The 25,968-nt window shown below is 29.7% G+C and overlaps 1 protein-coding gene across 1 annotated transcript; it reads right to left on the bottom strand.

Annotated features, from left to right (window-relative positions):
- Positions 1 to 12,165: 12,165 nt before the first annotated feature.
- Positions 12,166 to 23,885, bottom strand: LOC119661853. Its single transcript, XM_038071358.1, has 6 exons — positions 23,771 to 23,885; positions 13,030 to 13,282; positions 12,804 to 12,948; positions 12,612 to 12,737; positions 12,402 to 12,551; positions 12,166 to 12,334 (listed from the first exon to the last, which is right to left on the bottom strand). Exons 2-6 carry the CDS (start codon positions 13,224 to 13,226, stop codon positions 12,167 to 12,169), a joined length of 786 nt encoding a protein of 261 aa, XP_037927286.1. The 5' UTR covers positions 13,227 to 13,282; positions 23,771 to 23,885; the 3' UTR covers position 12,166.
- Between the last annotated feature and the right edge of the window lie 2,083 nt (positions 23,886 to 25,968).

Raw genomic sequence — 25,968 nt, 5'->3', positions numbered from 1 at the left:
TACCACGTCCGTAAATTTTACAACTAATAATAACGGTATTTCTGGTTAGGATGAGCTATTTTCTTGCTATTGCATTTTAGTTAATAGTTCTTGACTGCTCGTTTTGTAGTGTTGTAAAAGAACTTGTCTTGAGGAATATGAAATATGAAAGATAATAATAATAATATGTTTCAAATAAATGTTAATGTTATTTATTTTATACATATATAATATACGAATAATTATTTGAGCTTTATTACCCTTATACGTATATAAATAAATTGCAAACATATTTGTATACATAAAAAGTTTTAATTAATTATATATACAAGTTTATATATATATATATATATGTATGATTTTTAAAGGTGCATTATTTAATACAGACTAAAGTCTTACACCGTCGTTTAATTTCGTACTATTGGTACTATTTTAACACTTTTTGATTGTGTTTAATACTAGATTCACACGTGCGTTTTGTTTATAATTTCAACTGTCAAACATTTTAAACTGACATCTGAAATCAAAAAGCAAAACTATCGATTCACACTATAAATCATTGTAATTTGAATGATAGATTTATCATATGAAAAAATTTCAGATGGTTCAAAGTTTAAAAATGTCGAGTATAGCAAACATTTTGATTATAGTACAACAAATAAATAATTTAAGTAAAAATATTTCGAGTTTTAACGCCGAAATTATTAAAAAAAATTTGCAGAAAAACTTGAGGAGTTATCTAAAGGATTTGTAGATTAGGTTTTCCTCAATGCATTCGTGCCATGGGTATGTATTTTTATAAATAAATAAGAACATTTTTTAACAGTTTTAGATTTAAATTCTTGAAATGGCTGTCCTGTAGAAATTTATCCACCACGACAAGACGCCTCAGATTACTTCAATTATAAAGGGTGAAATTCTACCGTTTTATTGACACTACAAGTACAAAAATTAGTTGTAGTTTCCAACAATTGTTTAATGAATACTAAATATGCAGATATCGTTTTACTAATATAAATGTGGGCAGCCAAGATCTATGCACTGATTCCAAAGTTTCTTAGGAATCTTTATTTAAACCATATATAATATCATATTCTCTTCTGAAAGACATGAGCGAGGATACTTACATTGTTTCAGTACTCCTATTCATCATTGGAGATGAACGCTGGTTCAGATTCTCGGAAAATATTATGAAGCCTTACCCATATTACATTAACCAAAGTACAACTCAAAGCGCTATCAATTATAACTTAGCTAAAATTAGAAGAGTTGTGAAAATAATATATCAAATGCGCTATACGTTATGAAAACTACATGTTTTGCACAATGTTTTAAATTAAAATAACGATTTAATTAATTCTATTACACATTTCTATATATAATTATTTATTTAATTGTCTTTGTCCATGTTTTACACTTCAATAATGAACTTTTTTTTTATTTTTTTTTATTTAAAAAATATACATATTTACATTACACAAAGTTTACTTATTGTAAGTTTTTTATACTTTTTAACTATTTTTTAAAAAATTATTTACTTTGCTCTTGTGATATAAACATATGATAAATAACAGTTTTGTTTCATTTTGTATGAAAATTTCATTCATTCCTCAAATCTATTCACAATAGTACTAGTTTGTACTGCACAATACCGTGCTACGGTAAACTGTTCAAGTTAAAATCTACTTGATTTTGTACAAATTAAGAATTAATTCTATTTTCAGCTATAAAAATTCTTACACAAATATACCTGTAAGGTAATACATACCATATTTACTTCAAAATGGCACAAATTCTGACTTTTATTATCACGTAATACTGTTTTGACTAAAGTGACGAATTACAGATAGCCTAGTCATCTCGTTCTTATACCTAAATTTTTAATTCACATTGAAACTAATAATATTTTCACATTTGCCGTGACCATAACTGTCTGCATAACGCTGCTCTTATACTAATTTGGTATTCCAATAAAACATAATAGTAGTTTTATAGTTTGATGAGTGTGATTACTGCCTGAAAACTGAGCCTTAGTTTCAATAAATGTTTTTTGATAAACTTTAGACCAATGTCTCCACTCTGATCGCTGTGTCTGTGCTCTCGGCGATATTCCTCTAGTTAGTCCTAGTGTGAGGAGAAGACGTCGTTAGCTGTAATTAGAAATTCTTAAGCTGGATCACAGTCTTGACTAGTATTTATCACGGTCACGACGTATAGTTGCCTAACTATAAGGGGTCTTGGCTACGTTCTACTGGTCAAGACGTATAACTACCTTGATGTTATTACTGAATACAGTTCTATTGGTCAAAATGTTTAACTGTCTTGATGCTATTACTAAATATCTTGTTCAGAGTAAGAGATAAGATATATTACTACCTTGCAAGGCTCGAAATAAGTGACCCCAATTGAAAAATGTGGGGACTATTTATACCTTAGCTGAAAGTATTGCTGCATATTGTGTAGTTCATATAATGTTTCAGCTGATTTTTAATCAATTTGTAGGTTGTTCGACCTAAGTTATCTTATAAATCATCTTATATTTGATTTGAGTTTTAGTGGTCAATTTTGACTGATAAAATTAATCAGTTTGACAATAGACACAATTAAAACTAAGTAGTATGTATGTATATATATTTTAGTTTGGAAACGGAATGTTACTGGAAAACATCTTACATATGCATGGCGTTATCTTTCTTTACTGATAAAATTGTTAAGAACGTATTTTATTTAGATCTGTTTAACATACTGTATTTAGTTGTTGTTGTTGTGATTTGGTTAGTGTTATTGCTTTTTTATATATTTATTTGTATTAAATTAATTACTACAAATTCAAAATTATAAATGTAATAAAAATTGTCGTTAAAAATAAAAAGTAAAAATGTATTTAATTTTCTGCTGGCTTTAGTTCTCTGTACACGGCAATTCCCCACATTCGTAATGTTTATTGTTTTGCGCAAATTGTAGTCATAAAAGCCTTGAACGTGACATTGTTGGAAGGATTCCATGTTGATTGTCAACCGCCAAACCAGGCTTGCTGTGGTGTGACCTGCCTCATCTTTCATCCGTCTAATATCAGTGCTTGTGCTTGGCACTGTATATGTTTGCGCCGTTGGCAATTGCAACAATTACGATTTATCTATGTCTCTGATATAATAAAATGCCAGCCTTTTTGCGATATCATTGTGCAATGGACGCAGGCATAACTTTAGGCAATCCCGTCCTGCTAAATGTCCAATTATTCAGTAGCTGTATGAAGTAAAATGGCTGTATGGAGTGAAATGGTAAGTAAGTATCTTTGTACAGTTCATACTGCTACTGACATTGTGTGATGAAAGCTTTGATAGGATGAGCGGATGCATTTTGCATCGTAGCAGCGATGATGTGTTTTTGTTGTAATATAAATAACCAAAAATCGAGTCAATGGTCAATGGATTGCTTCTGTACAATATATATGCTGTGAGGTTTAAAAACACTATGTCACTTTTTGTTTCATGCTAAGTTAGGAGCTTTCGTTTTGGATATCACGGTTTGTTCATATTTTTATATATTTTGGTGTATTTGAACTGGGTTAGTATTGAGTGCGATGGTAGTGAACGTTTTCAAAAGTTAGCGGCCAAATTGAACGGCATATCTCACGCCTGATTTTAATATATTCATTCTTCAACATCGGCGTTTGCATTTATATGTATATGTACTGTTACAATACTCTGTGAATGTATATGCGTCAACAGTTGATATTCTAGAGTATCTTATAGTGCATACGTACATATATGTACATCAGTTTGTTACATTTTCTGAGCTGCAGGTTAATGTTGTGTTAAAACGTCGAGATTGCATCTGTGAAGTGTGAGCAGTAGAGTGATTAATGCCAGTCACCAATTACTATAACTGGCAAAGTTAAATTTTCTGCACCTAACCTTGTGCCGTAGTGGATCAAATGGAGCAAATTTGCTTTCGTGGTAATCACAGTAGCGAAATCAATCAAATAGGCATTAACTATTATGATAGCTGTATGGTATTATAGACTCCCGCAAAGCTACTAGTAGTAAGTTAACGAAGCATAATATTTTGTTCATACATATATGTTGAATTAATAAAGGACTTGAATAGAGAGGCCTTTATGTTCCATTCCTCACATTTACATAGTTTTAAAAATTTATTTTAAGGATATGACTTTAATAATTAACATTTTATATATATTTAATATTTGTATATATATTATGTATTTGAATTTATATATATATGTATAATATTTATATATTCAACATTTGTCTGCTATTTTTATATTATATTCATTTTTATTTTGTAAGGAACTAACAATCGAAAGTTACTTTTCTGGTATTCATTTTTAGTTATTATTATTTGGGTTGAAGTTCGAACCTAAACCTTTTTTGTTTTTTTTTTAAACACATTTATTTATTGCGTCTTCTCTTACAATGAGACTAACAATAAGTTGTAAAATCTTATCACTAATTACATAATATTACAAATTTTTATTTTAACTATACATTCTATAAAAAATAGATCCATAAAATAAAATAAAATAAAATAAAATAAAATAAAATAAAATAAAATAAAATAAAATAAAATAAAATAAAATAAAATAAGTAAAATAAGTAAAACTTATAGCACGAACCTCACTTAAATCAATGGATTAAATTTCATTGGATTGAATGTTAGGTGGTTTATTAAGAAAGCGGTTCAACTTCATCAGCTTACTAGAAAGACAGGTGCAGTTTTTACTTCAGCTATTAAATATTAATTATTGGCTGGACGGTCAGCTCTTTATAGGTGTGAAGTAATGGATAGAGGTGTGAGATTTTTTACTAAAGGGTTAACATGTTCTGTCAGTCTTTTGTTGTATTTTTTTCTTATGTTGACAAGTTCAGGTTTAACTAGGGGAATTTGTAGATCTCTGTGGGTACTAATATACCAGGGCGCATCAGTTATTGTTATCAGTATTTTTGACTGAGCTCTTTGGATAATTTCAATATATGAAGCATTAGCATTACCAAGTAGCTGGATACCATAAGTTCATATTGGTTTTATGGTGCTGTTATACAACAGTACTTTACACACTAGGCACAGGGAAGATCTTTTATTAATGAGCCAATGCAACTTAGAGGCTTGGAAATTCATCTCAATTTTTTTTCTTTCATTATTTGCTTGTGGTATGGGAATGTTATTTACTAAAATTGTTGTACTCCGATTTAAAGAAAAAGTGACTTGCCTACATTTTAGATTATTAATTTTAATTCGCTATTTTGACAACCATTTCTTTGATAAGTGCGATTGAAGTTGGTTTGAAGCTAGGACAGCGTTTTTGTTTCGGCATAAAATTGCCGTATCATCGGCAAACATTGTGGTGCAAACTGAACTACTTATTAGGATATCAGGTGTGTAAAGTACCTACAAGATAAGGCCAAAAACACTTCCTGCTTCCATTGGAAAATTATTAGAAGTATATGATTTGCATTTAACTTTAAAGCTTCTATTTTGCAGATACAATTCTAAAAGTGAGTGAACTTTTGCTGGTAATGAACAGCGTATCTTATATATGAGCCCATTATGCCCATTATACTTTGTCAAATGCTTGTTTAACATCGAGGAATACCGCGAAACAATATTCTCTGAGCTCAAATGCGTGTCTTATTTCATTCGTTATACGATTCACTTGCTCAATAGTTCCATGTTTTTCCCTAAAACCAAACTAGTTGGAGGATATTAAGTTTTATACGTCAAGTAACGGTTTTAGCTTTAAAAGTAGTGCTCGTTCAAACAGTTTAGAAAGGCATGGCAGTAAGCTTATTGGCCTGTATGAAGAGACAAACGTGGGATCTTTACTTAATTTATGAATCATAATAATCATGAATGTTTTCCACTCTGTTGGGTAAAAGCCAAATTTAATAATGGCATTAAAAAATCTTGTGATAAAATTTATAGCCAAAAAAGATAAGTTTTTTATCGTGATAGGTGAGATGTTATTATATCCCGGTGCGTTTTTGCAATCTAACTTGTTTGTGATTATTTGAACAAGATCATTGGTCGTGATAATCATGTCAGTAAATGGTGCATGTAGATGCTGAGTGGGAAAGTCATAATGTTCTGTTGCAGAGTTTGGTTGGAACACCTCTTTAAGGTAATCATCAAAAAAGTTAGATTTTTCTTTATCACTTAGCGCCCAGTTTCCGAGAGAGCTTCTTATTGCAGAATCGGAAACCTTGATGCACTATTACGCACCGTCCAGCTCAGTTATTGTCATCATTTGAGATATGCACCAGTATTTTTTATGATTTGAGTAATTTATTATTAATATAAATAGTTAATTTGATAATATTTTTTTTTAATAATTTATTTTAAAGACCAAAATTTTCACTAATAATTTGGTTTTAAAATTGGATGATTGATCAATTGTTCGATAATACATTTTTATTAAAAAATTAAAAATTTAAAATTTTAAACTATTTTTCTATGGTCATTTTCAGGTACCATATTTTTTTATTAAATAATGCAATATCGTGTTGAAAATAATATAACCCATAATTCATTACACATTAGAGCAATTTAGCAGACTACAACTTTTATTAATAATGTTTTCTGTCAATTCGGTAAGAAAAAGTTGAGAATATTATTTATATTAATGTATTAAGATACAATGTGTCAGCGCCCTTCTTTAGCTAGAAGAAGATCAAAAATCTTCGGGGTCCACTTTTTTAACCGACCTGACCGAGCAGCCATCCTGTAATGTTATATTACCACAATGGAAGATTATTTGAGCTCAAGTGGGCTTTTTTGGAGAGAAGGCGGCCATTCCAACCTAATGCAGTAATATAGTTTCTAGAGTAGTATATAGTGTAGTATGAGTGTATAAGAATTTTTATAATAAAATTATTATTATATCATTACACATAAGATATATGTAACATAGCAACTACAGTTTGTTAACCTCGATTTTCCTCACACATATATCATGTAAATTTTCAGATAATATATTAGTCAGTATACCACTGACAGCCAAACGCAACAGTTTGTTTCAATTTAATTCTGAGCCGCTGACCATACTATCTACTTACCATGAAGATGCCAGAATAGCCAGAATTAAAATATAGATAACCCATTACATTCCAAAACATGAAATGAAAATTAAAGTGGGTAAATGGAAAAAAGAACAAGCGAAATGGATTTTAAAAAAGGTCACTAATATCTTCAATTTGGCTAAAATAGTTTTTTTAAGCTCATTTGTTTAACTAAAAATATTCTTATCTCAGAAGAAACTGATGAGAGTTAGCATTTTGGACGCAGTTTTGAATAGCAATGTCTCAAGTTCTCAAGTTGAAATAATAGATACTTAAAATTCCTAACATTGTAAAAATAATTGATAGAATATTTTAGAAGTAGTTTGAAATATTGAAATTGTTTATATTAAGAACTTATATTAAAATTAACCGTTAATTTTTAAACTAAAAAAAATATTAAAATATATATTTGATATATAATTTTGTTTCTTTATTATTAATTCAAACTTTTGTTGAAAGTTTATTAACGCACTGAATTATTTTTAAAATTATTTTAAAAAAATTTATTTTCGCTATACCTTATGTTTTATATATACGCACTAAATTGTAATTAAATAAAATTTTGAAAAAAAAATTATTGGATTAACCGAACTTAATTTTGCTAAAAATTTAAAAATATCAAAATGATTTTTAATAAATAATTTCACCTGAACTTCACACATTACATATGGGTCATTCTTTTACGAATCGGATGGATTTTCACAAAAAATAACGGAAGTGATCATTCCGACTTGGTTAAAATTTTTTTATGAGCGCTTTTCATAAAATAAAAAGTCTCATATCACGGCAAAAAATTTTGAAATTTTTTCCTTAGAAGATATGGACCTCTGAAATTGACAATTACCATTGTAGACATATTTTTAAACTGGCCATATATATAATTATAAAGGCTTTATAACTCTGAAGTCAAGATAGTTGCTGTCCACCAAATACGTATAATGTGCCACAAACTTCTGTTCAAGAACGTTTGTATTTTCTTAATATTTGTTCCGGTGATAGCTCATATCTCGCAGCTGTTTAAGAGAGTCGCTTTGACGCATGCATTCAAAATATTGATCTTAGTCGTAAAACTTATTATGATTATTACTCAATACTTTCCAAAGTTGCGCAAATGTTTGAAACTCGGCAGTGTTGTTGTTCCCCTAAGATAAATAGGCTATTCTGATTGCTGGTATTTATGGTCATTGTTTTAATCTTCATTACGTTAATATTCAGGCCAACTTTATTCGATTTATTATTTAAATTCGTAATGCTTGCTTGCATATCGGAGATCCTATCGGCAATGAGTACTACGTCATCAGCGTAGTCCAAATGATTCAATTTGGCCTAATAAATTGTGTCGAAAACAGTGATAAATAATAAAGATGATAATGCGCAACCCTGACGTACTCCGCTTGTTGCCTGAAAACTATCGTTCATAGCTATTCCATCATAGCCAATTTTGAGGATTCTGACAATTTTTGACGGTATTCCCCTTTCGCTCAACGCCTGCCATATATATATTCTATTTTGAGCGCATCAAACAGTTTTTCGTAATCGATAAATGTATATGTAAATGTAAATAAATATGTAGTCTATGGAAATGAACAAACTATTTTAATAATTTTTGAAATCTCAGAATGGTTACAGGCTCCTCGGGGAGGTATGCAGATCTGAGGTCAATTATTGCTTAGTCTGATGAAGTGATAAATAATAATCTAGTCAAGGCGCAAAGAGGAGTTTTGAAAATACTTCGCTAACAATTCAATAGAAATACTATTATATGCGACTTTGCTAGCAATATTTATGGCGTTTTTGGAAGAATAAAATAAATGTACATCGAAGCATTAAAGTGGATAAAACTTGGGTCAAATACCATGATTTTGAATTAAAATAGTGTTTAGTGAAGTGTTTATGTACCTAGAAAGGCAATAGTGAAACTTTTTTAAGAGTGTAAATTGAGTTTTGTGGGTAGATTATTCCAAATAGATTAAAAATGATTTTTGGTTTATTGCTGGATTGGAGTTTTTAATCAATTGGATGGATAAATAAAAACCCGAAGTGTGTAGTATTTCCTGCTCAAATTATTATAAGTAAATATAAATGAATAAATGACTTTTTACACTTTAAAATAAAATTTTAGTCATAGAAATATAATAAGTTCTTTAAGAAAACAAATCAAATTGGTGTTTGCTTACTTTTTCTTGTAAAATTATTAACAGAAAAGGAAATTTTCCCCTAATATGCTAAAGTCACCCTCAACAAAAATATGTCCATGTGACGTCACTTATACAGGGGTAGAAGTACTAAACAACCCCTTTATAGCGTACAATCGGTTTCCAATGGTACACGCAATTTCCCCTTTGCATTATTCCATTGAAAAATATCCCTGTGAGGGGATGTTCGTTAACGTGTCCTTTGTGATTTTGAAGAAAAACACTAGAGGTTCGTTTTTGATTTCTTTTTTCTGTCTTTATAAGAACAGTTTTACCACAGTAAAATAGACATTAATGTTCGTTATGTTTACTCTTTGCTCTCTAGATTCAAAGAAAGCTGCACATGCATTCCTACCCATCGTATGTATTCAATGGCAACTGAAACACCAGTTGATTGCAGCTCGTGCGAAGAGGATATTAGATAGTTGCTTTGGTGGATAAGTGAGGGTCTTTTTGTTAGTGTTTCTAGAAATGTCTTCGTTTATATGGAGGAATGGATGAGTTAAAAAGTTAATTGCTTAAATGAATTTACACAATTATGATATTACGAAAATAAATATTTGTTAATAGAAGTAGGAAGTAAATTAAAAAAAAATTTTGTCTTAATAGAGATTATTTGATTACAACACTATTAGTCAAAGTTAAATTTTTATATTATGTCCTTGTGTTTAGTAAAAACTATAAAATTTTTAAACAAATATTTTGGAAGTAAAAATTTTGCTAAAAAAAGAGATACCATTAAACCGATGAATACCAGCCAAAATCATGATCATTGAAGACAAACATTTAAAGGAAATCTAATCGGACCTGGATTTGTGAAAATCAAAGTTGATGATAATGATGATATACTCTTCGCATTCGCAAAAACTTTAATAATCTGTGTTTATTGAAGCATAGATTTATTTATTTTTTATTACTATTAACTATAAAAACTGTAGCTTAAAAAACACATATGATAGGTTAGATTAAGACAGTGTAAGTTGGCTGTCTCCCATAAAAAAGTGTAAAAACCTTATTGTGATATTTTTAATGATTATTTCAAATACAAAAATAATAATACTTAATGTTATATTTTTCTAATATTTGATATCTATTGTCTGTTACTAAGTTTTCGAAATCGTGACCTTGATCTTGATCTCACCTTCAGAACTTCTATTAGCTGGTAGTCCGTAATTCAGTGAAAGTTTATTTCTATTACAAAAAGTGACAATTTTTCTGCACCGATATGAGTAATAAACATTGTAATCACTTAACTACAGTTAAGCTTATGTAAAATTCGATATAGTCATGTTTCATTCAATATCTATAAAAATTCAATGCAACTCATATCTATAAAATTTGTATATAGGTTTAAATCGCATTGAAAATTAATTAGCTTTATGTCATTATACAAAAAAAAAACACACAAAACATTTTTTTCTAAAAAATAAAAATACTCAGATTTATAATTTTGTCTCGTAGATGTAAACTCCATTAATGTTTATAAAAAAAAAATTTTTAATTGGAGTTCTTTGGTATGGTTATATATAGAATATAATAAAATATTTAAGTAATTGAGACTAAAAGTTCCAGAGAAGAGGTCAAATTAATCAAAAGATGTCTAACCATACTAAGGAATATCAAGAAATAGGATATTGTTTGTAGTTTACTGAATTCCTTATCTTTTGAGTTCTTGTTAAAAACTGCCATGAAACTGCTTTGGAACTTAAAAGATTTTGGAATAATCTTCTACCATTTCTAGAAAGGCAACACAATTATTCCACAATATGAAGGAACTTTTTAACAAAGAAATAATCAGTAAGAGCGAAGTTAACCAAGAACACGAAAAACTGGACGTAAACCTTATAGTATACAAAACTTGAAAATGTTAGAATTTTTACTGATTTAGTGCAGTACGAGGATCATTATATATATCACTATATATATATATTATAGCCTAATAATGAAAAAATACTAACTTATCGTTGAATATTGCTTTATTGTTTCTCGAAGTATTCTCCTTTATGATTACTCGTAATACACTTTTGCATGCGTTTGAACCTTTTGTCAAAGAATTTTTTCCAATCTTCTTCAGACACCTCCTAAACTTGATTTTTAAAAGCAACAACGGTTTCGTTCTTGCTTTCGCCGACAAAAATCGTTGTCTACGCAATTTATTCTTGCGTTTGACGTTCGGAAACAAAAAGAAGTCATTGGACACCAAATCAGGCGGATGACCTATGAATTCTATGTGCAATTTTTTTAATGTTTAAATAGTCAGTTGTTAGACTAGATGTAAAAATGACGGAGATGAAAAATGATCCGACAGCGCTTCGGTAAACAAATAGTTTACCATTATAGAAAGCGACGACGTCGATCGCTGACAACGAACGATACTGTGTAAAGGGTACTTAAGACGTTCTATACATCCGCCATATTCTTCCATAATAGCGCTTATAGATTCCTCCTTTCAATCGATCATTGACAAATTGGGTCGAGAATAAAATTAATATAACTCATTTGCCATCCTCAAAGATCCCAAAAGAATTTTTTTTTGTTAGGTAGCATCGACCGACGGTCAAGTAAACAGAAAGCAGTAATCAAAAGTAGATAGCGAATATGCGAATTTGGAATAATAATTAATAATAATATGTGCTTGTTAATTGTTTTTATTGGTAATGTTAAATAAAATATTATTAAAAAGGACACAATTTTTACAAAATAATTTTATGTGATCTGATGCTACTAAGTTCCTTTAACTTAATGACTGGTAAATCTTGACTTAAATTAGATCATTTTTAGTTTAATATAGTAGCATCATTACAATTGTGATATGTCCATTAATTAACAAAGTAACAAAAAGATCAAAAGTAACAAAAAAAAACTAATTACATTGTATGAAAATTTGTGATAAGTAATAAAATATATAATATTTGACTAATTATGAATTAATTTTAGTGATTTCACTTTTACAAATAAGAACATGGACGAGCCGAGCAATGTTAAAAAGGTGATATAACTCATTAGCGTATATAAAATCCAGCGCCGGTGTTCTGCTTCGTAAAACTGGTATGAGCCAATAGTCTTGCCAAAAGTACAGCAGTACTGAAAAGAAAAAAAATAATTAAATAACAGTCTTCAAAATAATTATATTATTATTTAAAATATGTACCAGCGCAATAAAAGTTGTTGCAAAAAGTGCGTAGGTGTATTCAATTACTGTATATTCACAAGCTACAATCACAACCATAGATATAGTTATTAACAAATACAATCTTATAGTCCAGCTTATGATCGATAGGGGCGGTATATGCATATAATACTGTAATTAAAGTAAATTTTGAATATAAATTTAAATCTTGCCACAGTTTGTATTGCTTACCGGGGCGTTTAGGGACACAAGGTAGCTTATAGGTACAACGATTAAACAAAAAAATATGCCATATACCGAACCTGCTGCTACTGCGATTCGTATGGGCTGTGCCACGACAGTTGTCGAGAATTCTGCCTGTTTAAACCAAAGTCGTTTAGAAAAATATCACATATATCGTTTAAAGATTTTTAAAATACTTACTGTAATGAATAGGAGCGGGAAAAACATGAAGCTGTCTACTAAATAGTTGTAGAAACCAATGAATGCTACTATGAAAACGAACATTGCTGCAATCCATACTGGACTAAAATAGTTATTCTGCTTAATATAAAGATCGAAATCAGTACTGAAAAAAAGAGAAATAAGCGATATTAAATATAATTTACTTAATTTAAAAATTAAATTAGAAATTAATAATTATACTTACTTCTTACAGATATAATACCACTGCAGTGCAGCCAATATAACACAAAGTAGGGATAATGCATAAATGCGATTTACAAACTGAAATCGATGTTTTTTTTGCTTTCGAGTGAGTTTAGGAGTTGGTACAACGGCATCATTGTCTCCAAAATTTAAAAAATCCTTTTCAAACACGTTTTTTGCTCGGATGTTAGGGTCCATATTGTTCAACTGAAGTAAATCTGGGCTCGTGTATATTTCCTAAATGGTTTCAATATCTAATTTTTTGAAAAGAATGTCAACAATTATAAAGGTTACTTTAATTAATTTTTATTTAATTTTATATAAAAGAATTGTCATACTTTTGTTGAATAACAAAATACCAAAAAATTACACGAACAATTTTTATTTAATACTTACTCATATATAGCACCTGAAATATCTATCGACCTGACAACAGTATTTTTTGTCGGGGTGTAAAAAGATAGGGTAAATGTCTGGATGAAATCGTTATTGATAAATATATGGTACTATACGTTTAGCTTTACGGGTAGAGCGAGCTGTTGTGCTTAGGCTTATTAATCGAAAATAAAAGGACTGATTATTATTTATCGATATAAAAAATTGATTAAAAATCAATTTTGATTTTGATAATAACATATCCAAATTGAAAGATTGATCTAACAATGTTGATATATGACTGCTTTTGAATGTGTATCCAAAAACAGTAACCATGCCTTTTATGGTCGAGAATATAGCTTTCATCCCTTTTTAGTTTTTCTATCCTTTCAATCTCTTGTTTTATGTGGTATTGGATCCACATTGAATTTAAGATCAATGAACTCCAATCTGAATTAGTTGAAAGTAATACAAACAAGAGCTTTGTAAAAATTTAAGTAGCTCACATATAGTTGAGGTATATAAGCATTCAGGAATAGATAGAACTCCAAATAGTAGTTGACTGAAAGAAAATAGAAAGATTCTATACGCATTGTTCTACACGGCATGTCTTAGAAAAGGTTTTTGTTTCCAAAAAAGTCAAACCACTAAACAATGTGTCAACCGATCGGAACTATTGTTAGAAGTACAAATAATAGTCAAAATATCAGAACGGCTACAGAAAACGAAGATGACCACTTGAGAATAAAAATGGATAAGTAACGATAAAATATGCTTCTGAGAAGAATACACTTAATTTGGCAAGCTGGGATTGAAAAAGATTAAAAGCTACTTTTCGACAAGAATGGTATAGTGAATTTCAGCAAAGAAGAACATTGCTTCACGTAGTTTTTTTTTCATATGATTTGTTTTGTTGCATGGTATTTTTTAATGAAATGGAAATTTTATACTTATGGGACGGTTTATCACTCATTATTGGTGAAATTGTAGTTTCCATTCAAAAGCAATCATAACTTTTTTAATTATCTAAAAGTGTGTTTCAAGAATATGTTGGTCTTTAAGAAAATGAAATCGATGCAAGTTTTTCACTGAAACAAACAATTTCAAGTATCCAAGTAGGAAATAATGCAGCAGGGCTAGATCACAGATCACTCTTGATGGCCTGGCAAAAATACCTTACTGAAAGTTATGCTATCGTCAAATTTTTTTTCTCTAATAAGACGATGATTGCTTTAAAAATGTGGTGTTTGATACAATCCTGTTGACACCAAGAAATTGTGGAACAATTGATGGCGGCATTTGCATTTTCTACATTTAAAAGGAGAATAAGGCGACCTGTCAAAAAAGGCGTACTCTGTTCAATCTTCAGTAGTCGTGTGTCGATAGCTGATAGATCTCCATTGGATTTTCATTATACAAAATATGAGAATTTTGTTTTGTATATTAGCAAAGGCAGAGTAATAGAGTTTTAACGTAAAACAAAAATGTTTGCGTCGGATTTCAACCGTTCAAGAGCTCATTCACGATCTAAATGAAGATGGCTCAGTTTCATTTTACATAATTAGGTATTCTTTATACACTTCTCAATAGTTTTTATAATTTATAAGCTGCTATTGTTCTTTAACCTGAAATGTTCTGTATCAGTTTTCATTTACTTTTGAACTTAAACTGCAACTGCTCGCAGTGACGCCCTGTTCAACGCCCCTTTATATAAATGTTGTAGAAAAATTCCGCTCTTATTTTATTTATGTTTTTGTGCTTTTCGTGTTTTCAAATTTTTTCGGATTATGAAAAGTAATCAACATGCAATTCTGGTTGCGCTCTAAAGTGTCATAAATCTACAAATGCTCTCCTTCAACACACAATGTTTATGTTATATAAATAATAATGCGTTTTTTGCTGAGCGCTCCTTTTGAGGACAGAAAGTCTGAAAAGGGCAATGATACAGTAATTTGACGTTTGCTTGTTTTGCTTTTATTAGCACCTAGCAGGGTGCAGCCATAGTCCATCGGAGAGGTCATTCCTGCTTCATATGCAACACCAATGGGACGTGATCAAATTTTTTGCTTTATATGTCTTATTTGTCAACCAAAAGTGTGTCTTGCTGGTGGATTTATACTTATTTCTGGTATATCTCAAAAACATCAATAAAAATTGAAAGTTAAATGAAGCTAACATTCTGTTATGTCCAGCGTTATTGACCTGTTTCCTTAGATACTCATTTCTAGCAGATTTAATTAAAACAGTCAAAAATCAAAGCATATAATTTAAATTATTTTTATCTACTACCGTTCTAATGATGTTAATACTTTTTTTTTTTGATTCCCATAAGGCTACTTCTCGACACTAAAGAAATTTCCGTCTGTTTGTGCTTCCGCTTCCGCATCAGCCTTAACCCAAAGCAATTGCAATTTAAAAGTTAAAATGGAACGGCGACCAGACGATTTCCTTTATTTAAAATTAAAGCCATGCATTCTCCCTCCTGAGGACATCATTCATATGTACCGGCGAGTGTAGCATGAAAATATTGCTTATGTGTTCAACAAATTGTCACTACAAGTGGAGTGCGGAGCGTGTTAAATGCTATTAAACTTGTCACAGTTTTCTGTTTGTTTTGTTTGATAAGATATAAAAAAACAATAGAAAAGCAGAATCAAAATTATAGCAAAAATCAATGCAAATAAACACTTCTAAAAAGTTTGAGTTGATAGAAGTAAAGAAAAACTCAAATCAACATACGTACGCCCAATCTATCTGCAGGCTTTTTCACAGACGACTGTCAGATAATCCACACGAACGTGAAAAAGAAATACGTTAAATATCTTAAATAAGATTTAAATATGCAATAAAGTAACTACATTCGGCGATATAGACCAAACAGAATCGTTAAGTCTTTCGAAAGATGTCTGAAATATCGTACTAAAGACTCTTTGAAAGATTTTTGCTATTCAGGCATGAAAGTCAGAATAGTTTTATTATTTGTAATTCGTGGTAGAAAGCTGTTTCGTGGTGAAATCAAAAACAGCTGTTAATCACTATCGCATGCAAGTAAACAATTGAATTTGAATACAAATATGATATATATTGAATTATGATTTTCATTTATACATAAATAATTATTTACTAAATTTAATGCATGTCATAAAAAAAATGGTAGCAGCTATTGCTGCATTAAGCGGAGCAGTGAAAAAAAATTATCAGGTTTTAAAATTATAGCTTAAATATGTATATAAATAAGTAAACAAATAAATCAATTGTAAAAAAATTTTAATAAATATTAAAATTAAATTATATAAAAAAAATATACATATATACGTTACATATATATATATATATATAAAATGTATATTATAAAATTTTTATGCACAGGATATCAATAGTTTCACGTTTGCGTCGTTTTAAATATGAAATTAGAAACAATTGTTCCACTTCTACAAATTTGAATTAATTAATAATTTTTTTTTAATATTTAAGTATTTTATTTCAGCTAAAAAAAAGAATTAAACACGAAAAACGCAAAGAATATATCAGCTGTTGATCGCAAGATCTGCTGAATAAATAGTCAGGACAATTCTGGCGACGAAGAAAATTCTGACAGCGCAAAGAAAATATCATCTGTTAATCGAAAGATCTGCTAAAAACATCTTTCAGCTCAGCACAATTAAAAATCTTTGGAAAGATTGTTTAAAATATTTTTCGTATTCCAAAAGCGGTCTTTTAAAAGACCAAAAAGAATTTTCAGTCTTTTAAAAAACCACATGAAAGATTTGCTATTAAGAAGAAAGAAATAGCACAAAGCAGCTTTTAACCACGAATTACAAATAAAAAAAATTTTTTGAAAAACTTTTATGCCAGAATAGCAAAAATCTTTCAAACAGTCTTTTGTAAGATTTTTCATAAATCTTTCGAAAGATCGTTGTTAGAACTGCATTGTAAGTTAAAGGCTATTTAAAGAGTAAAAATTGGTATATGACTTATGCTGTTTGGATGAACAATTGGTGAGATTTTGACGGCCATTTTTACGGTAAACAAGATGCGAGATGCAACATTGATAAATGCTTAGAACTAGATCCTAGATTGGAAAACACCTTATGTACATAATTTATGTATAAGCACACTTTTTAATACAGTGACTGTTATACTACAGTTTCACAACACCTTGAAAAGCTATTATACCGACGAAAAGTGTATGACAAATAATGTAGAAGTGCAGATCAAAGCAAACTAACAAGCCTGGAAAAAATGCCTTGCTTGACACAAGTGAAAACTGTAACAGAAATAAAAGCGACGAAGCAAAGTCAATATTGGTGTGAGAGTTGCATAAATTAGTATTTAGAGGACTTTTGTTTTCTGAGTGACTCAAATAAAGTTTATAGAATTAACTGGATGGAGATGAAAATTATTTTGCTTAAAGGAAGAATAACAAATTAAGGTAGATTTTTTGGATAGTACTTAATTTGTGTACTTACATTGTAAGTTAAAAACAAAATATGTTTATTTATATATACCATACGTATAAATTTAGATGAAGTGAGTTCCTTTATTAAATAGAGAAAACGACGCTGACAATGGTATGAAATAGTATAAAAGGAGTTGGCGACAGTTTTTAATGTTAACAGAAGATGTAATATGTTGTAATACTTTCACTAATAGTTTACTATAAGCCCTTTAACTTCTAGGACGAGCATAGGGCATAAAAGATGATATATTCAAATTCCTACAATTCTTCTCTTGCATAGTGTGAGAAGAATGTGTGTATGAAGTTTCTGAAGACGTCTGTAACGCTGTACATAAGACATTGAAGATAATGGTTAATAACAACATTCAGGTAAAATGGTTTCAGTAACATATCTTAAATAGAACTAACATACAGGGAAATACCGGCTCAGTTTAGGGTTCCTTATTTTAAAACATTTTATGTTTGTTATATATCACAAAAATGAAGAAGATTACAACAAAGGTAATTCTTTGAAAGGTATATTCAGCATAGAATGTTTTTTGGTGTGAAATAGGTGTGACATATGAAAGATATATACGAATGTAGAGGGTGTAAATGAAATGAAATTTTTTATTTAAAATATGTTGAGTTTTTGATTTTAGAAATTCCATATTTTTGTAACTTGAAAGTACCACTGATATCAGTGTCAAGTTTTATGTCAATATTTGCATTTGTTCAATACTCAAACAAGTGTTTTGTGAAGAACAAAAGTTATTTAGTGACTGATTTTATTGAGCAAAGAAGTTACATTAAATTTTGTTCGTGCTGACCAGTCTCTGTTCCAAAAAAATGTATTACAGGATGTCAAGAATATCAAAGATTTTGTGCTCAAAAATCGTTGTTTGTTAATAATAGAACATTCTGATATTGCAAACTAGTTATTTAGATTAGTTCAGACCATTTCAAAGGTTGTTTTGTGTCTAATAAGAGTGAAATCTTGTTTGTTGCCAAAAATACTAAATTATATTTATGAGACTATGTTTTCCGACTATAAGGATAAGAAGATATGTTTAATAACTGAAAATGAGATTTCGATCAATGCATACAACGTGGAAACAATCAATCAATTAACAGGACAATTCAGACAAAGATCGTTAAAAGTCTTTCGCAAGACCTTTGTAAGATCGGTCAGATGATCGTTTGTAAGATTTTAGCTATTTTGACACATAATTCTTTCAAAAAAAAGTGTTATCATTTGTAATTCGTGGTAGAAAGCTTTTTTATTCTATTTTTTTCGTGGTGAAATTAAAAACAACTGTTAATCGCTATCACATGCAAGTAAACAATTGAATTTGGATACACGTGAGATATACCTATGTTCCATTATTATAATTATATATACATAAATAATTATTTATTGAATTTAATTCATGTCATGAAAGAAATGGTAGCACCTATTACTGCATTAATACAGCAGTGGCAAAAGAATATTAATTAGTTATAAAATTATAGTTTAAATATGCAAATAAATAGATGAATAAATCAATATAAGATATATATTAATAAATATTAGATATTAAATATATATATTATATATAAATATATGAAATACATACTGTCTATCTAAAACATATACTGTCTATCTAATGTATATTGATACATTTATGAAATGAGTGCTCCATTAAACATGAATGGAACATTAAGTGTTCCATTTTTATAAAATTTAATTAATTATTAATTTTTATTTTAATTTTTATGTATTTTATTTTATCTGAAAAAAATTTAATGCACAAAAAACACAAACCAAATCTTAGCTGACGATCGAAAGACCTGATCAATAGCACACCTTTCATATGGTCCTTAGAAAGGCCAAAAAGGGCTTTCAGTCTGGCAAAAGATCGGTGCTAGAATACGAAAGATGTTTCAAACAACCTTTCGTAAGATCTGAAAGAACGTTGTAAGAATTGCTCTATAAGTATATCTCGTGCAAAAGCTGAGCCAAGATTAAAAAATTGCACCAATGTCGTTAAAAATAAAGATCATATTAATAGTTTTCTTCGATTGTAGGAGCGTGTCTTAACAAAGCAAATAATGTTAGAATTTTGTAATGTTTAAGTAAAGACAGATATTTCTTTGTTTCAGCTCCTTAACAATGCATACTGCATTGGTTTTTTGGGACCATATCGTCAAAAATTTGTTTTCTGTCGTTTCACAATCATTATTTCTGTTTAATTTAATACGGCGCAATTTCTGGGTATTTTCTAAGCTTCAGCGACCCCTCTGGCGATACCGTTTTAACACGATTAGGGAGATAAAAAACCAATCGCAGGATGCTTTGAAGGCGGTTCAGAGTTAAAAACAAGGTTTCCTTAATATAAGTGTGTTATTTAGGAAGAAAGGTACTGTGAAGACAATAAAATTGATTAAAATGCAAAAATGAAGGGTTTAAAATAATTTACAATTTATACTTCTTTTTTGATTTTAGTGTTATGTGTATTGTGATTCAAAAGTCAGAAAGATATAAAAAAAATTTATGGATTTTTAAAATATTATTTTTCAAAGAATTATAAGCAATAAAGTCTTGTTAATTTTTTAACGAAATTTTTAGTAGTATTATTTTTTTACTGTAAACAGCGCAAAAATAGGTAATTTTTTTTTTTCGGATATACTTCGTGTATAACTTTCCAATCGTGGTTTTATTGATTTTATACATTTATTATTTTACCACATTTTCAGTTCAATGTTTTATGAAGGAGTTCCAAAGTATTTTAGCAAAACAAACTTATGACATACAAACAAATATGTCTTCAAGCCTATATGGCACTATGACATCCAAATTTGGGGTTGTGCAAAAAAAAAAAATATAATGGATATGATACAAAGGTTTCAAAACAAGGCACTTAGGGATGTAGTTAACGCTCCGTGGTATGTGGGTATGTGCGAAATGCTGATCAACATCGTGGCCTTGAAATACGTACTGTCAAGCAAGAAATACAGAAGGCTGTTAAAACGCTTTATGACAGGCTGAGTCAACACTTAAATAGCACTATTCTGGCGTTAGCTTACGATGTTACATACAGACGCTTAAGTCGCTTTAAGCCAAAGGACCTTTGAGGTGTTTCAACTAGTAAGGCGATATAGCTCAGATTTATATGTTCAGTAATATTACTTGTAATATATTAAATAAAAAAATCCTCTTGTAACTCAAAGTAACTAGTTGTTGTTAATTTCAACTTTACACTTTGTTTAAATATATAAAAAAAACAAAACAAAAAATAGTTTACTGCATTTTGCACAATAATTCAAAGAATCTGCTGTATACTCTCTTTGGTATTTGCACATCGAAAGCATTTTAGCACATAAGGCAATCAAGTCCTAAAGAATGTAGCCGCATTTTGAGTGTTACCACATGAGCTAAGATATAACAAGGACATCTTCTTCTTCTTTAATTATTCATTCAAAAATTGAAGGTTATACAATCATATAAATTACAATATGTTAGAAATAATGTTTTTGAAGCTTTTTCTGTCTCTAGCAGTAAGCAACAAGGACATCACATGGTACACTGCCTTTCAGATCATATTATTGGTGTATGAAGAAAAAGGCACAACTTTTCATACATCTTTAAGCTCTAACAACGGAGCCACTTATAACACATACTAAACACGCATCATTTATCAAAACTTCGCAATCGCTCGGTGATGTGAGCAGAAAAACCAACAACATCAGCAACAACCAGGAAAATATTATTAAAACCAAAAGGAATAATATAATTCCCTAACACTTTAAATATGTTAAAATTTACACAAATTTTTCGCCTCAACGCCTACGAAAACAGTTTTCCCCGCATTTTATTGTATGGAATTTCATTTTGCTCATGCACACTTCACTTTTATTAGGGAATGTGGTCCTATAGCTCCTACGGAGCGCATATCGTAAATTTGTGCTTTGTCATGGCGGAAATTACTTCGTTTCCGCTACAAGACCGGAAGTAGGTGCCAAATTATTTTGTTTGTTCTGCTCGAATTTTATTTGGATTTGTTGCTGTTCCGTGTGCTTCGGAACACGGAAAATTTTTTGGCTGTACATCTGGTTAACTTCATAGACTTGCTGGTACAAACTTTTCAATTGCATGAGTACGAGTTTTGATCAGAATATACTCTGTGCATATGTTTTATATATCGCCTAAGTAGCGCAAATGTTCATGCATGTATGTAAGCCCTGTTGAAGCAATTAGATGGTTGCTTCTTAGCAAATTCGGAAGATATTGTGATTATCTTGGTAAATTGTTTTAAGCAAATATTGTGTACAACCGCAGGTGGAAAATGTATCATAAACATTTGCTGCATGGCAAGACATTGATAAAAAATTCATACACGGTTCCCTACATGTGGAGGAGGGAACCGGACGCATGAAGGTTGTGGTTTCTCTGTAACTTGGAATAGCAGTTAACAACTGCATATAAGGTTTGTTAAATTTACTAAAAGAACTATATTAAATAATTATTTTTCTAAAGAGCAAGTATAACGTATAGTAAAGTATTTAATATTACAGTAAAGTATAATGAGCAAAGAAACATTTTTGCTACATCTTCTTTGATAAAGAATATGTAAGATTTCTTTATTTATAATGCAACAATAGGTCCTTTTTTGTAAGCATATCGCAAAAGAACAACATAAAATAAGCACTACTTTTGATGGCAACTTTGGAAGCACTGGAAATTTATTTAGGGTTATGTATCTAAAACACATTATAAAATTTAGAAGTAAAGTTTCGAAAATGAATAATAATTCTTTGCAATTATGGGTAAAAATATTTTGTTCCTTACTTGATTGTGAATAAAATTTGTATTTTCAAGCCTTTTCAATAGGTCTTTTTTTTTGTAAGCATATCATAAAAGAACTAAACAACAACACTGCTGACTTATTTAGTCCAAACTTTTTGAAATCGCAGCTCAAACCGTATGGTTGCCAAGACTAAAAATGTATCTGTTGTGAACGATTTTTGGAAATACGTACAAGTTTTCCAGTTAACTGTCAACAAATATTTGACAAATAATACTCAATTCTCGTGAATCTCGTGAAAGCAGGAGCTTAAAAAATGTGTGGTACTGATTTGATCAGCTTGAATTTATTTAAAATGAACTTTTTAATTTCTATCCCTCTTTGCGTAGTTGTCAATGATATTGCAGAAATTCTCGCACACTCTCTAATACCATATCAAATTTAAAATCCTTAGTGAAAGCACTAAAATAATTCTGCTTTTCGGCTGGGACGCCTGGAAGTTTATGTAACGTATTCGCTATTAATTTTAAACTTATGTTAAACAGTATAGTATTTGCACTATGTATGTTATTGCTGAACGATCATTTTGGACAAGGACTTATGCACTATACCTACATGAAAATCGGTAAAAGTCAAGATTAGGAAAAACAAATGACACGATTTGTACGGTAGATTTACATTTAGGTTAGAAATTTAGCAATCGGACAATGACCTAAGAATCCATCAGTGATCTTAAAACCTTTGATGACAAGTACAAAATAAAAGTTCAAAGTAAAATATAATTAAATACCAACAAATGCTTGGTATACGTAGACAACTCATCAATAATTTTAGAAGAAGTTTTTATGTGGCACAAATCTTACTGAATGAACTTTAAGGATATTTTATACAAAAAATTAAAAAGTGCAAATATTTGTTTAGTTTTTTCGAAGTTCATACCTAAGCACCATTAAGTCCATTTTATCGAATAAGTAGTAGACCATACATATCATAATATATGGTTTGTCAAATACCTAGAAATTTTAAGACAATATATATTATAACAAAAGAAACACAAGAGCTAAAGTTGATATTTTACCTCATACAAGTGAAAAATAAAAATAAAGTATTTATATTGTAATAGAATAACCAAAATATAGAGTTACCTTGTATATGGTATTCGTAAGAACAAGACCAGATTTGAAATAATGTGAAACGGAAAAATTTATGATAAAATAAATTTCTGGTTTTCCTTATTCCTTAAATAAATTTCTTTCCAGGCTTACTTCGTTCACTTAAAAAATAAACAAAATTAAAGTTATATTGTGAATATTGTTAGTTATATGAATTTCAAATCTAAATAAACATAAGAGCAATAAACAAAGTTTAAAAATGTCAGCTTAGTATGAGAATTAGGGGCACGATTCCGATTTTTCGGACACCCTTATTTACCAACAGATTTTGGTGAAGACAGCTATTCTAAAGGACTTTTTCAACTACTATTTATTATTATTTAGTTTAGTTTTTTAAATAATAGGTTTTAAAATGAACAATTTTTATATTGAAACCATCAACATCAAGTAGATCCATAGATCCATCAATTGACTCGTCTACTTGTTGTTATCAATGTGAAATTGCATTTATTGGTTGATGTTAAATATTGTGTGTGGTTTTTACTAGTGTAATCAATGTGAGAAGTTTTTAAGTAGCATAAATGTGGAACCTCCGACGTGGTAATCTATTATTGACTATTTTTACTTTTATTAAATATTATTAACTTCTATTATTTAGAATTTAGAATAAAATATTCTAACAACTAGCAACTACATTTCAGCTGTCACAGACACAGGTACAGAGATTTTACTATTCAAAACGTTTTTGATGAACATATATTAGTAGGGGTATTGGCTATGTCTTGCCCACTCATTGCAAAGTGTACGAAATGCACTGATTGTGCGAGTTTGTAATCGACAACAACAAAATACACGCACAAAGGTTCTTGCAATTGCTTGCAATCTTCTTATATCTGAACCTCTTCTTATATCTGAACATTTATATATGCTTGCAACGAAAAAAGGAGGGGGAAAAGAAACTAGTGGTACTACTGCATAAACAGCTGTTTCATTTTGATGTTGCAGTTCTGCAACAGGGGTCTTGCACTCTTGCAATTTCAGTATAGAATTCTTGCAGTTCGTGCACCTTGTAATGAGCAAGGCAGACTGAACATCCCCGCTTTGGCATTACGAAGGTTATACTTATATAGATTATAAGCATTAGCTTACACTTTCATTGAAAAATTTGATATTATAGGGGCTGGCAACGATCTTTTAGCTTACCACAAACAAAAATCTCATTCAAAACCCATCGAAATGTTCATCACTTTTGTATTAAATTTAATTATTAACTTGCATGTGGTAGTGATTAACTGCTGTTTTTGATTTCACCACGAAAGAAATATAATAAAATAGTTTTCTACTACGAATTACAAGTAATAAAACTTTTTTTGAAAGACTTTTGTGCCGGACTAGCAAATATCTTTTAAACAATATGTCTTTCGTTTTTTGAAAAAACCAGTTAATTTACATGAGATTCAAGAAATCCAAGCAATCTCAAGTTAGTTAACTGATCTAATGAAGCCAGTGGAAACATACTATTACTTAGCAATCTCAAGTTAGTTAACTGATCTAATGAAGCCAGTGGAAACATACTATTACTTAGCAATCTCAAGTTAGTTAACTGATCTAATGAAGCCAGTGGAAACATACAATAACAGTGGTTGTTGATTGATTAAAACTATTGTAACTACAACAACTCAACAACGACTAGTAAAGTGGAATGAAGATTAATATTTATTTAATTTTAATTATTACAATGTGATCCTTGGATGAACGTAATATTCTTGAATAAAAAAAAATTATATTTTATTGTATTTTTTTTTAATTTCTAGTTAAAATAGAACTCTAGATGCATATCAACACGATACAATATATACCATAAACAAAGAATATTAAATTTTAGTGGATCACAAAGCTTTAATTATTGGATTACTGAATAATAAATAAATTACATTATACCTTGTAATAAATTAGTTTTTTTTTTAGATTGGATATACATCATACATTTCTCTTTTGAAACATGAGCGCAGCACTTTAAATTCGACTAATATCTGAATATGAAATGTACTTAGAATTGTTTTTAAAAAAAAAAAATTCTTTAGGATTTGTGTGCCAAATAAGTGTTTGCCAATAAATGCTACTTCGACTTGCCAAAAAGTAAGTCTAAACCAAAGGGCAATCCAGTGAACGAATTTACTCATGCACATAGTCTAATCACTGTTCTCTTGTGCATATTCCGATATGTAAGG

Source organism: Teleopsis dalmanni, chromosome X, assembly GCF_002237135.1.
Source record: "Teleopsis dalmanni isolate 2A chromosome X, ASM223713v2, whole genome shotgun sequence".
Classification (NCBI taxonomy): Eukaryota; Metazoa; Arthropoda; class Insecta; order Diptera; family Diopsidae; genus Teleopsis; species Teleopsis dalmanni.
The sequence above is the reverse complement of the archived record's forward strand: the minus strand, read 5'-3'. Positions and strand labels throughout refer to the sequence as shown.